This window comes from Metopolophium dirhodum, chromosome 1 (assembly GCF_019925205.1).
Source record: "Metopolophium dirhodum isolate CAU chromosome 1, ASM1992520v1, whole genome shotgun sequence".
Lineage (NCBI taxonomy): Eukaryota > Metazoa > Arthropoda > Insecta > Hemiptera > Aphididae > Metopolophium > Metopolophium dirhodum.
Window position 1 is genome coordinate 118,563,319 of NC_083560.1, and position 14,598 is coordinate 118,577,916.

At 30.8% G+C, this 14,598-nt stretch overlaps 2 protein-coding genes across 4 annotated transcripts in view; one reads left to right on the forward strand and one right to left on the reverse strand.

Annotated features, from left to right (window-relative positions):
• Positions 1-537: 537 nt before the first annotated feature.
• LOC132936435 (sorting nexin lst-4) lies at positions 538-8,900 on the reverse strand. The gene is made up of 13 exons (XM_061003167.1): positions 8,542-8,900; positions 8,195-8,449; positions 7,804-7,972; positions 6,762-6,923; positions 6,510-6,686; positions 5,900-6,044; positions 5,412-5,707; positions 4,628-4,745; positions 4,220-4,496; positions 3,989-4,155; positions 3,676-3,902; positions 3,168-3,479; positions 538-2,708 (listed from the first exon to the last, which is right to left on the reverse strand). The coding sequence occupies exons 3-13, from the start codon at positions 7,807-7,809 to the stop codon at positions 2,547-2,549; spliced, it is 2,049 nt and encodes a 682-aa protein (XP_060859150.1). The 5' UTR covers positions 7,810-7,972; positions 8,195-8,449; positions 8,542-8,900; the 3' UTR covers positions 538-2,546.
• A 377-nt stretch (positions 8,901-9,277) lies between these two features.
• LOC132936433 (uncharacterized) overlaps positions 9,278-14,598 on the forward strand; it is a 30,602-nt gene continuing 25,281 nt past the window's right edge. For all 3 annotated transcript variants that reach the window (XM_061003161.1, XM_061003162.1, XM_061003163.1), the window contains exons 1-2: positions 9,278-9,933; positions 11,584-11,768. The gene's annotated coding sequence lies outside the window, so the exon portion shown is untranslated. The remainder of the gene's footprint in view (positions 9,934-11,583; positions 11,769-14,598) is intronic.

Here is a 14,598-nt window from a genome sequence, read left to right on the forward strand (position 1 = left end):
TTAAGTCCGGCGGCCGGAAACGAGTACCGACGATAACGACGGCTCGGTCGTGTTTCCCACTTGTTACAATATTATTATAAATAATATTAAAATAACATACAAGACATTTATTATAATTCCGTGATTCTGTTACATATTACCGTTGTAATAGCTGCGCTGTTACTTATACGAATATTATTAATTTATCATCATGCTTATATCTTATTACCCGTTCAATTAATCTTGGAAACTCGGCCACCAATAAAAAAAATAAATAACAAAGAAATTGAGATCCGAAAACTACCTTGTTTTTTTCTTAGATTTATAAATAACATATTATGTGAGATTATAATATAATATTGTTTTTGGACACTGTTTGAGCGACCAGTGCTAAGATGAACTGGGCGGGTAAGGTCTACAATTAAGATATTAATCAGACAATGGTATATAATTTCGTCAGGGTTTTCTCTGATATTATATTTTAGTTGTACATACTTAAATTCGTCAATGTTGTATTGACAACTCTTTCATTTAACAAAAAAATATAAAACGATCCACTTAAGTATTTAGATATTAATGTATTTAATCGGTAATCCGTAACTTTTTACAATTCATACTCGAAAATCAGGACAACACCAATTGCAAAAATACAGCTTTGATTTACCATTACAAATTTACAAACTTATCTCAAACTAAGACTTACATTAACGTCTCATTTACGTCAGTAAAGCCAGAAATCAGAATATTGGTATTATTGAAATTAGGTGAATGTTTAGTCACATAGCCATTATTGTCTTAGTGATGAATGATAATTGATGACAGTCAGTTGGACTCTATTTAACAGTTAAGACCATTAGGATGAATATATTAAATCAGGAATAACTTAATATATTGTCCACAACAAAATTGTACCATTAAGATTTAATTTCATAAAAGTATACAAATATATTTTAATTCATGTATTATAGCTATAGTTATTATAATATATATTAATTAATAATAATTATTAAATACATAATATATGTAGTATAAAAAATAGAATTATCAGGTAATTGTATTTTGGTGTCTATTATAAATGTTATATAATCTATAATTATAAGCTAAAAAAAGGCGTAATGTATATGAATGTAATATACATACACTGCACCCAAAATTAGTGTTGGTAAGATAATAATCTAATATTGGTGGTGTTAACAAACAGAAAAAAAATGGTAATAACTTATAATAATGACATATTTATCAGACTAGCCACAGGATACATATTTATTTTAAGTAAATTATTTAATACATACTCGTACCACATATTAAAGATAAATTTAGTTAACATGCATGTAATAGACCCTTTTAAGTTACAAAGTTACATAATAATTAACACCCAATCAATGGCACATGTAAAATAAATAAAAGTAAAATACATAGATGTATACATATATAATATATATAATGTAATAAAAATAAAATACATATATGTATTCCTATAAATATTATATATGTTATGTAATAAAAATATAATAAATATATATATATAGCCTTAGAAATATACTATAAATAAATATGTAAATAAAACAAATACCATGATTTAAATTGAAAAAATGCATACAATTATAGCTTATTATGTAAAAAAAAAAAAAATTGGTCCCAATAATATAAGGTTGAAGTCGAAATTATCACTTGTTAGATTTTATCAATTATAGTCAATGTAAACATATAATTAACATGCAATTCTAGTGTTAAAAATTACAAATTCTTTTAGTCATTGCTTTTAAACAAAATTTTGATATTTCAACAAATCTTGATAATTAGAATTTGTTATAAAAATATTGGACGACATTTCAGATCTTCAGAATAATTTTTTTTTTAATATCAGCTGACTAAATCGAGTTGCACAAAGGGTTTAATGTAAATATCATTGCATTTCACTAATATTTTAAAAACTATAGGAAACTTCTAAATTGACCAAAATTTGTCAATTTTTGCATTATCTAATTATCAACATATGCAATATGTATTTAAATACATATAATTTGAATCGTTATTATGATATTGAGTATGTTAAGTTAGCAACTTTTACAGTAACATAAATTCAAAAACAATATTTTACACATTGAAAAGAATATAAATCCCACCTCTAGTAACATTTATAACAACAATGGGCATAAGCATAGTAGTATTGTAATAATCATAGTAATATAATTAATACACGGTAATAAATTGAAAAAAAAAATCACTGATAGAATAACAACGAAAATAATAATCAAGTATTATCAAAAACAATTAACAGACTAAAATGTTTCATTTATGGATAACGGTAAAATTACTAGTAGGGGTTATAGTATGAAGTCCCCAAAAAATATTATCAATATGTTTAATAAGAATGACAATAGTTTTTTATTTAGATGGTATTAGTGGGTTATTGACAGTCCAAGATAATTTAAACAAATTAATCATACTCTACCTAATATAATATGGGTAGGTGTTACACATAAGCATTAAGCAGTTTTAAAAACAATTGCATTCTAGTTATTTACCATGTTTTATATTACCCATTCCACTAAACTACTAAAACTCTACTGATTTGAATAATATTGATGTTGATAAGAGGCATTATCATCAAGAATTCCTTGGTTGTAGTGTTGTTGCTCATAATGATGGTCTACTCCAACTCCTATAGAGTCTTCATCACCATTATCAGGGTACATGTGTAAAACGTTTTCTAAGTTATCAGCAATCTGAAAAAAAAATATATACTATTAATATTTAAGAAAGTATTATAGTGACACTATAATAATATTTTAATGATGAATATCAAAAGTTAGCAAATTGCAACTAACAAATAAAATTATAAATGAAAACTTGAGTGATTTAAAAGACTTTTACACAATTAACATATTTTTTCTTTTATCATTCATACATTATTTTTTTATTTTAATCGCTGCTACATCAAAATTATAACAACAAATCAATAATGGTATTCTGATTTTTTTCTACCAAGGTGATTGGCACGCATACGAGAAAAAACAAAATGGCTTGTATTTTGCTGCATGGAGGGCAACGCACTGCATGCAGAACAGTATGGTCAGAAATATAAACTGCAAGCACTCCCCTGCACTAGCGAACGTTGCCATCCCTTGATTATAATTTTAACAGCGACGGTTATATTATATTGTCCTCATAAATGTATCACTAACTTTTCTGTAATATTCTATCTGGTTGCGTAAAAGCTGACGAACATGGCCAGCCATTTGGCCAAGTACATGGTCTCGATGAAATTGATTTATCTCTGCTAACAGAGCATACGACACTAAATCAGTACGACGTTGCATCTCACGCAGCAGCCGCCGCTGTTGTTCTGGGTCTGTTACTGCTACAGCCCCACCACCGCCAGAGCCAGACGACGATGCTCCACCACTAGATCCTCCAGCTCCATCACCACCACTGCTGCCGATTGGTAAACCTTCTGAGTACTGTCTTTCACATTCTTTGCGTTTCTGCACTGCACTCTATTAAAATCAAAAAAAGGTTTCTTTTCTGTGATTATTGCGCACAATCATTTTTAAGTATAGTTCACAATATTATCTATAAATAATAGATTAACTAATAATAATGGAAAATAACAAAAATAACTATAAATACAGTAAAATTTGTTACCATTAGCCTTAACACACACATAATATCAAGTACAAGTCTGTAATTTACCTTGTGCACAGCCAGTATATCAGGGAACGCGCCTGCAACACCACGGTACACATGTAACATGTCAGCAAATGAGTCCCATCCTACAGCAGGTAGCTCGTCCATCAGCCGTCCACCCATTTCATTGTACACATCACCGGTTTTCTTCAGTGCCGTCATCAACTGTCGGGTAGTTAGACTTATCACATTTCCATTACCACTAGTATCTCCAATTGATGAAGATGACGCTCCTACATTATTAATTTTTGTGAAACAAATAATAAGTTTGTAAAATATTTCAGTATCAACAGGTATATCATATTATACTGTTTCTTACCACTATATGCATGACCTAGCATATAAAACGACTGGCCTAACCTTTGAGCATCACGTTTATAACATGTTTGCATACGTTTTGATTGTTCTGCAACAGTTTGTGCCATATTTTTTAACGCCCCCTCTAGTCCGGCCACAAATCTTTGAAATCCATCCACTTCACGATCTCTTTAAAAATTAAAAAATAAAAATATTAAATAAATAATTAGGTATAATATTATAACATACGTACAATATAGCTGGGTTGATAGGTGGAGGGGGATCACTACTACCATCTGCAGACACTACTCTAATTACAAAAAATACATTGGCCCCAGTGAGCGTCTCAGCGCTTGTGTTTCGTGATTCAGCCTTCCGCTTCCCAGTCTTCCAGCGCTTCTCGTCCGTACATGTGATAAAGTGCTGCCGCCATACCCAACCTCGTGATAGCACGGGATGTCGGCACACTGCGTCTACAAATGCCTGTAATTGCTGTTTACGACGTTCAATGAATTGTTCTTCGTATCGACCTGAGTGTAATAAATAACATTGTGTTAAAAATGTATATTATATTTTATTTGAAAATCAATATTGTTTATTAATGATTTTCCATAGTATAAGAAATATAAACTAAGTAGGTCTACTCATTGATTCTTCTAACCTGAAATTTGTTTATCTGGTAATGGTGGTATAGGCACTAGACAGCAGTATTTTTCCAACAGCCGTTCATGTAACCAGTCAAAGTGTTTGTACCTCCTGGATACTTGAATATTGTTAAACTACAACACATACAAACCAAGCAGAAATAAAATATATGTACATAGTATAAAATATTACCTTAGTGTAATTTTACCACATAATCTAGTAATTATACAAATACTTTAATATACTCATAAAAAGTAGTACAGTGAAACTTCCATAATAAGGAATGTCACGGAGAACAAAAACAATTTGTATCATAGAGAATTTTATTAAATATAATTAAATAAATTTTGTTCATATTTATTTTGGTTCTGAAAAATATTTCGTTAAACAAAAGTTTGTTATATGGAAGTTTCACTGTATTAATAACAATTAATAATATGTGTTAAGCAGTGGAAAATTATTGAATGGTAAATAGTTGCCGAGTTTTTCTATTGATATTTTGGTCAAATCAAAACAGATAAGTTTTTAATACAGCGATGCCGGGTTCCATAAACAATCACTAAACATTTATTGAATCAATAGTGAGCTAATGTTGCCTTAAATATTATTTAATAGTCCACGATTGGTCCATTAAATTTTATTGAAGCATTAAATCAATTAATTGTTCATGCAACCAAGCACAAGAGTATTATTTTATACTTAACTACTGATTTTGTATATGTTATATTGTTATGTACATGAGAAATTGAGAGATATAAGTAGGATATATACATAAGAAACATAGTAAGACATAAACATACCGTTGGAGTTATTTGGTATGCAATAAACGATTTCAGGCCTTTGAGTTTCGATTCTTTCTTTGGAGATGCCACCACACACTGGTATCCCTGCGGTTCATCGTCAGGGTCTCGGCACCATTCAACATCCACTGCCATAGGGCCACCACCAGTACCACCACGCACAACAATTGTAATGTTTTCCGTATCGGGTAAGTGGATGGGCGGCTGGATGGCACCCATTATATATGATGCATCACCACCACCTACCAACTTAGAAAACCGAGAACTGCTACCACCAGTTGTTGCAGCTGTCTTGCCTACATAAAATAAGACAAATTACGGTAATATTTAATATTTAATAATTTCATATGTATTTTATCATTTTTATTAAATATTACTGTTATAATAGTGGTTAAATTATTTTTTATAATTTGTGAGCTTAAAATGTTTAAAAATCTAAAGAATTATTCTTTAAAATAATTATATCAATATTAGTGATTTTTCGCTACCTGTTGTTTTTCTAATCGATGTCGACTTTGTGCCTATAGCTGGAAACTGAATAGTTGGAGGTATAGCAGCAGATGAAGCCACAGTACTGCCACCACCATATTCAGAATCATCGTCCCATTCATCGTCATAATAATCATCAGGTGACTGTAAATACAAATAATTTCAATATAATTTACAACTAAAACTCTTAGATGTTTGATAATTGGATGATAGCCAATTTGATCCGATTACAAAAAAAAATACAAATCCATGAACAAATTTAAATACATCAAACACATATCATATTTAATTGATAATAAAACAACATAGGTTATCTAGATTTCACTAAGGAAAAAAAAACTAAGTTTAAAATAAAGAATATTACCTATAATTATTTAACTAAAGCATAATTAATTTTTAAAACTATAAATTAATACCAAAATAACAGCAAAAAAAAAAAAAAAAATAATTTAATTTCAAACTTAAGCTAATCATGTAATAGTGGTAATTGAAGTTCAAATTCTAAGGTTAATTCTTAAAAATCTGAGTATAAAATATATACATATTTACTAATTTATTAACCACAATGTATTGTATATTTATTAATTTATTTTGTGTTAAAGTACTAGCCTGTTGATGTGGATATGCATTTTGTTGCTGATTTTGACTGCCGGGTACTTGTGAATAAAACTCATTTTGTTGATCATCAACTCCCCATGGATCTGTTGATGGTGGTAACGGAGGTGGCGGTAAAGCTGGTGGTGGTTTACTTTCATCTGTTCTGTCATCTGCTATGGTTTTAATTTCCTGTTAGCATTCAATATATACATTAACAATGATAAACTATCCAATTATAAGAATAAAAATATGAGAAAAACATACCTCAACATATGCCGCTGGAAACAAGCCTGTGCGGCCAGATGCACTTGTTCCTTCCCACCAGCCCTCACCGACATCCTGTCGTGTTACCAACAGTGTCTCACCAGCAGTCACTGATAGTTCTGATGAGCCGGGTTCACCCACAAAATCATACAATACTAAAACCTAGGTACAACAATTTTATTTTAAGACACAAAGATTAACAATAAATGGCTTCACCTGTATTATGTTTTTAAAAATAAGTAAATAATAAATACTTATTATTAGGTACCTATATTATTATAGGTATATAGGTTTAAAAATAAGTAAATAATAACTGAATTGTTTTATTGGGTTATAATAATTTTACGTGATATTCTACTTTGTAAACCATGAAGTACACAAATTATGTATAATAAATGTTATATTTTGATGAATCATCATTGAAACAAGTCCCGATAATCTAACATTTCTATTTTCCTTGTTGATTCCTCAAAAACGTTTTTAATCAACTTGGTGTTGAAAAATTCATGTAAACAGTGTAAATAAAACAGTGAATGGAAATCAATTTCTTAAAAATAGAACACACCATTGGCATATGTAAACATAACTCTGAAGCATTAATGGTTATCACTTATCAAACAAATATACAATTTAAAATACACATAATTCATATAGACCATCAAAAAACATAAGCCTTAGGCATGACATAAAAAGTACGTACAGGCCACAGGGTATGGTTATGTAATATGGTATATTATACTTAAACCAATATGCATACAATGTGTTAATATAACCTGTAAGTTGGCCCTGGCCAAGTTGTATTATAATTGTATTACTTAATTCAAATGAACTATTATTATATTATATTAAATTATATGTTCATACTATTTTTTGTTTTACATCAAGTGTCTGGTCATGTCTATTAATAAATTATTTAAATTAAGATAAAAAAAAAAGATTAATCTGCTTTAAATTCCTATTATATTGTCAGCTTATGCATAGGTATTTCTATAAATGTGTATTCATAAATTATAATGTACATAATCAAACACAAACACAATACCTTCATTTTAGGAGTAGTGATTGTAGTGTAGAAGATGTGCGTAGATGCTACTGCTACTGTGTGTTAAGTAAAAAGCTTTAGGTTACTGCACTTGCTCATCAACTTAGGATATCATGGGTTCAATCATGATGTTTGCTGTTGACACCAATGGGATGGTGTGGCTTAGTAGCTAGTAACACATGCACATATACAGTATAATTAGATTGAATAATATAATGTACAGAGCATAAGATATTTTGTGGTAAAGCACTTGTACGTACTAGGATGAGCATAGGAATATTATAATATTTAATATCCACAATCATAGTATATCTATAGTCATCTTGAGCAAATTATTCTGTTACTGGCTAACGTTTGACGAATTTACCAGGGGGTGGAAAAAAACACTTACCTATATTATGTCCTCCTCAAGTAATTCTTTTCAGCGCATCCAAAATTACAGGGACCAAAATGACGATTCTTCTACTTTGCTTTATGCCCCTTGTGCAACCACACCGGCTTGTCCTGCGTTGGCGGCAAAAAAATACACGCGAGCCAAACAAAGGGAGCGCTCACACACAGAGATCGTTCTGTAGCGGAGGCGGGTGCGGCGGCGTTTGCGAGGACACGGCTATCAAAACACTTGACGTGACTACCGAGTCCGAGTCTACAATGGACGAAAACAATAACGTATGGATGTAAACAATAATAATATTATTGTTGATGATGAGACGAAGAGGAGTATTATAATAAGTTTACCTGTTACACAAACGAGCCACGAAAGTCGATCCAATTGGTCGTCGCCTTGCGTGTGCGTGTGTGTGAGAGTGCGCGTTGTGTAATCCCGACCAACAATTATTATTAATTCTATATCGCACAATGTATTCTCCAATTAAAATAATAACAACGATGATGATAATAATGATGATGATTTGCTACGAATGTGACCGTAATTAGTAATGTAAATGTATGGTCACTATTGTTCTATCACTTGTGTGTTGTTGCATTGCGTTGATAACGTTCGCCGCCACTGACGTTATCAATGTCGTGGGCTCCGCTGACGAAGGGGCGGACAATGATCGCAATTCGCAACGACGGCTTTGTCGTCGGAATCCGTCACGGGACGCATCAGACCGATGACCCCGGTGATACGTAATAACGTGATGTTTGTTCGGGAGAATAACGTAATATTCGCGGAACAACAACAATATTGTTATTGTTATTACCCCGGGACGATAACAACAGGCCAACGACACCGTCCTATCTAACGGATAGATAACGTGGTGACCGGTTGTCGTGTCAGTCGACGACACTCGTTCCCGTTGGCACAAGTCAGCCGAGTGGTCACAGGGCGCCCATCGAAATGACCATCAACATTATTCATATTTTATAATAGACCGTAATAATAACAAATTTAGATGTCTGACGGTGTCCGGTTAGGTATTATATTTGAATAAATCGCATAACTCGGCGCGTCGATCTATCAGGCCAGTGCCTGAGCGTGTTCGGAGTTGTGGGTGCCCGCGCGACGTTATCGTGTTGTAAACAAAGGGAAGCCGGCTCAACGCAGTGTCGTCCTGCGGCGGCGGTGGTTTGTTGTGGTGGGAATGAGCGGGGGCGGGGACGAAGTCGTCCGCCGGCAAACGTGCGTACTGGTGGAAAAACGGAGCGCGCGGGGTATCGTAGCCGCAGATCGACGATCGACCATCGTCTCCTCCGCGACGTCGAAACGTCGACGACATCAGATCTTGTGACGGTGTTTCCGTCATCGGCGCCGCGCTCAGTGGAAAAACGCCGTGAACGTATACAGAGCGAGCATGTCAACGTGAATCTGAAAACGGTCCTAGCCGCCAAGAACCCTAGTCACACCTCGTTTCTCACTCCGTTAATTTCGTGGTCGGTGCCGTTCTCATCCCACTGTTCTACGCGTCTCGTAATCGACGGAACACCTCCACGGCAGAACGTTGCCAATGTAACTCGACGTTTACATACGCGTAAAAAGGTAGACACCGTGTCCGTGACGTTGGACGTTTCGCTGGCCCGTTGCTATCCACCGACTGTGCTCTCTGTCGCCGGTCTGTTTGAATAACAGAACAAGACCAACAGACTTTGTAACAAGCTTCCTATTTGTGCAATTTTTAGAACTTAGTGGTAAGTTCTTGGTTTTTAATTTTAGATGTGCTTACCAACCGTACTATTAATATAGATACCTGCCTAATAGTCATTTTTTGTTAGTGGGTTGTAGTAGAGTTATTTTATTTTACTTAATCCTGAACAAACATTTTTTGAATAATTTTCATGGGAAAAATCTTACCACTCCTCCACAGTTGGCACTTTACGACATACATTTCTAATCTAAAAACTTTTCTACTTTACGGGACACCCCTTTATTTGGGTAGAGGCCAGTGATGTCCGCTTTGCTACCTACTTCCTGCATTGCGCTCTGACCAAAAAATTGAAAATATTCCTCGACTTGTTATGCAACAACATCTCAAGTTGGTCACAGGGTAATCGCCATATATTCACTCTTATCATTTACCCTACTCTTTATAAACTAATTTTGAAGTGTCGTAACATCAAAACTGCCCAAGCGACAAATTCTGACTTTGCCATTGTTTTCAGTGTACTTAACTACAAAGGTTTCAAAAAAAAGGTGTCTCGTAAAGTTGAAATATACTGTAGAAACTTACTCAATGTTACAAATCTAGATGAGTTACGACAATAAATATGAATGTATTCATCAATAATTATAGATAGATTGTGTTTGTCAATCAAGTACCCAATCAGTTTTTCTAGTAGAAATATTATTGAAGTATATTTTCATAACAATTGACCACCCTGATATACTTTATGGAAACACCAGGACCCTATTTTCAAAACCGTGACGTATGGCAACTCTAGGTACTATAATAATGTCAATTCCATTGGATATGACTTAAATCATAGCCTTGTACTGGTTTTTGATTAAGAATGTCCACTGTTCTTAATTTTTTTACACTTTTTTAACAAACAACACAATATAACTGGAACCTAGACTTAAATGTGTATACATTTATCGCATTTGTATGTTATATGAACACTCAAATCATAAAGTAGCCTACCTCCTTCTTATAAAAAATATATTTGAAAAGTTTGAATTGATCAAGGAAAAAAGGACAAAATCCTCTTTCGGGTATAAATTGCCTTTCTATAATTCTAATACTGTTCAGATAACTAAAATGTTTGTTGTGTGCCTCAGAGAGATAATGAAAATAAAACCTATTATGCATTTCCTTTTAATCTTTACTCTTTAGGTCATTTTTACAATTTTAGCATAGGTATTTCATATTTTTTATAAACAATTATTCCTTTAAATAATTTTTCTGATATATTAGAGAACTTATATAGGTATATATCTATACCAACTATCAAAAATGTCTAGTTATATTAAAATTTTTATATTGAACTTGTCATTAAGGTCAGATAAAAGAATTTAAAAAAAGGGTAGGCTAAAATCTAAAATCTAAATGTGTACCTTAGTCATTTAAATTTAAATTACCTATATACTCAGTTTAAAAAATAACAAAAACCATAAACATACGAAATACTGAAAATATTGTTTGAAACTAATAAGAATAAATCCTTTTTAAAAATTAACTGATGAACAAGAATGTTATTTTTAATATTATGTATAGTCGAGTGTATAGTTTAAGGGTGATATCTACCCTTCAGAGCCCATAGCCCACTCCCATTGTACCTGATCTTGCTTGGCGCATGTTATTTACTTTCATTTTCATAATATTATGTTTTTGATGATTACAGTGTGAAAAAGGTTTTTCTATACAATCAACAAAGTAGCAATCAGTTTAGCTATTACATCTCATACTTCATTAACGTGGTATACACATGTCTGAAGAATATTTCAACTGATATCTCACGTGCCATTATTCTACTCTACTATTTATACTACTGCATTTTACTTCCTAAGACCTCAAAGTGTAAATTTGGTAAGATTAATTCTTATTTATTTATAACTAAATATTTTATATATATTAGATATATGTATAAATTACATTTTTGATAAAATAATTATATTGAATTTATTTCCATATTTATAAAATATTTTATATTTTAAATTCTAAATAAAGCAAATAAATAGGTAATTTTACTCTAATTCAGTTTTTATTCATTTTCATGTTACATTAAATTATTTATTTATTTTGGAGTTTGAAAATTACTTTTTAAAAAATTATGTAAGGAGTTTATGACAACTTTAATAAGTATAAATTGTAACTAAAATGAATTAAATCCTTAACGGTCAGTCGTAACACACTTAAAATAATGAAATCAAAGCACGATTGCAAACGGTATACTAGGAAACATAATTACATATAATTTTTTAGAACGCTGTTGGCGCATATGTTAAATTAGGCTTATTAGGTAATAGATAACAGCAAATCAGTGGCGTGGTAAACATTTATAAACTATGATGCCCCAGTATATATTTCAGTACCTACCCACTCTTTATCCCCCTTGGCTCTTAATATAATATATAGTACATAATATTATAATTATTATGTGACTGTAAATATTTTGATTTTTGTTTTATGTTATTGGTTACCATAATGTATCCAACCATCCCCCCCCAAAAAAAAAAATTCCACCACGACGCCTGGGCGTCATACAACCCCGTTCACCACGCCACTGCAGCAAATTGTAGTTCAGAAGAACCTATTTTACTGTTATTTTTAATATTAGAGTCAATATTATTATTAATAGTGATCTATTATCAAACTTAAAGGTATAAATATAATCCAGAACCTGATTTAAGCTTTTTTTTATATTTCAAATGTTGAAGCAAGTTATGATAATTTTAAATATCAAAAACAAAGTGTATGTGGCACTGGATATAATTCTACTTTTGAAAATAGGTCAAATCACTACTTTAATAATATTGAATAAACATAAAATAACTTGAAATGTTTGAAGGGGCTATAGACATATTTTTTTTTGGGGGGGGGGGGGCTTATACCCTAAAGCCCTACTCCCTATTTCAGTAAGAGTATAGAGATTTATGTAGCTGGTACTTAAACTTATAATAATCTGGCTATATTGTATAAATATCTTCGGTAAACATTCAGAGTCGTATTGTACACAATCAAAATATGTACCTATACCAATTTATGAGAGATAATGTTAATTATTAACAAATAGATTGTGTAACTCCAATCAAAGTTAGGTTAGAGTTATTTAACTTATAAAAATTATATTTCAAAAGAAAAATTGGTTCATAATATTATATCAAATAATTACCTATTTAATATTCTATAATAAGTATATTTTACAAAAGTTTCAAAAAGTCTTCTAAAGCTGTTGAAAAGTAAATAATTCTGTATTTAAACAGAACATTCTTTGATGAGATATGATAGAAAATAGTAATAGGCAGTATATTTACTTATAAGATGTTTAAGAAATGTTTGAATGTCCCCCACTTTATAATCAATTATGAACCTTTACTAACAAAAATAATCTAAAAAGCTAGTCGCTACTAAATCATTATTACTATTATTATTTTAGTACATTGTCATGTAAAATGTTTTCGGTACCTAATTGTTATATCTTATTGTTTTTCTTTGGCAAAACTATATATTCTTCAGTATATATTATAAATAATATGTATCTATAGTTTATAAGAATTAAATTTGAATGGAATAATAATAAACAGCACTTGTTTTTATTTTATAATGATAAAATGTCTAAAGGAAACCAAATTATTTCTCATAGTTGAATTCAATATCTTGAATAAGAACTAAATTACCAGTGTATATTAAATAATGAACCAATGTTCATTTAACATATAGTTTGTGGAGGAAAGTAGAATGGAAAAAAGAACAGATTGTTGGATAGATAATTGATGTACATTAAAATCAATGATAGGAGATAAGGAAAGTCTGTTTTTCTAGATAGGACATTTTTCCGTTCAAAAATGTATTGTAAAAGAACATTAGGTATCACCGTGATATATTAATTTCTTCATTTATTAGAAAATGGTATTGTACTTCACTCAACAAGTATAGCTTTGCTTTTTTGTAGTAAGTATTTTCCCTCTCCCAAATAATTAATTCTGTTAAAATATCATAAATTGAAAAATAAAATTTATATTAAGAGAAAATTATTAAAAATAGGCTAAATTATGTCTAGGGAGATGTCACTTGATCATGGATTTTGAAAGCACATTTATAAGTATCAGATTTTCATTAGATATTGTTACTTACAATAGTTTAAAAGTTAGTTATTCATTGGAGTTTAAAAGTGTTTTAAATATTTAATATGGATTAATATATTAATTAATTATTCTTCAACTATTTTACACTACTGATATTTCGGTATGCACTTACAGAAAAAATGTTTTAATTTTTCTCAGTTGCCTATTGTTATCAACATGTGGGATGAATAGTTTTCTTTTAAATCAAACAAATTATATAAGAGTACTTGAATGTAATATATTATTTATCCTTTGTTATTTATTTTATTTTTTACCTAAATAGTTGTGTACTTACTTACCTAATATTATGTTACTGATAAGAAGCTATTATGAAAATTATCTTTGAAATGTATACAGAAATACCTAACAAATAAAATAATTATGTTCAAATCTATATTTAAACATATTTTTTTAAAAATATTTGTATAGTTATACACGCTCACGCTACAAGTATAGCTACAAGTAGTTATATCATTTTTTATTTTTTAATAGGTACTTATTATATTAAATTTTTTTGAAAAATTTCAAAATAACTAATTTGTAAATCTAGTTAAAAAAAGTTTTAATGTCAA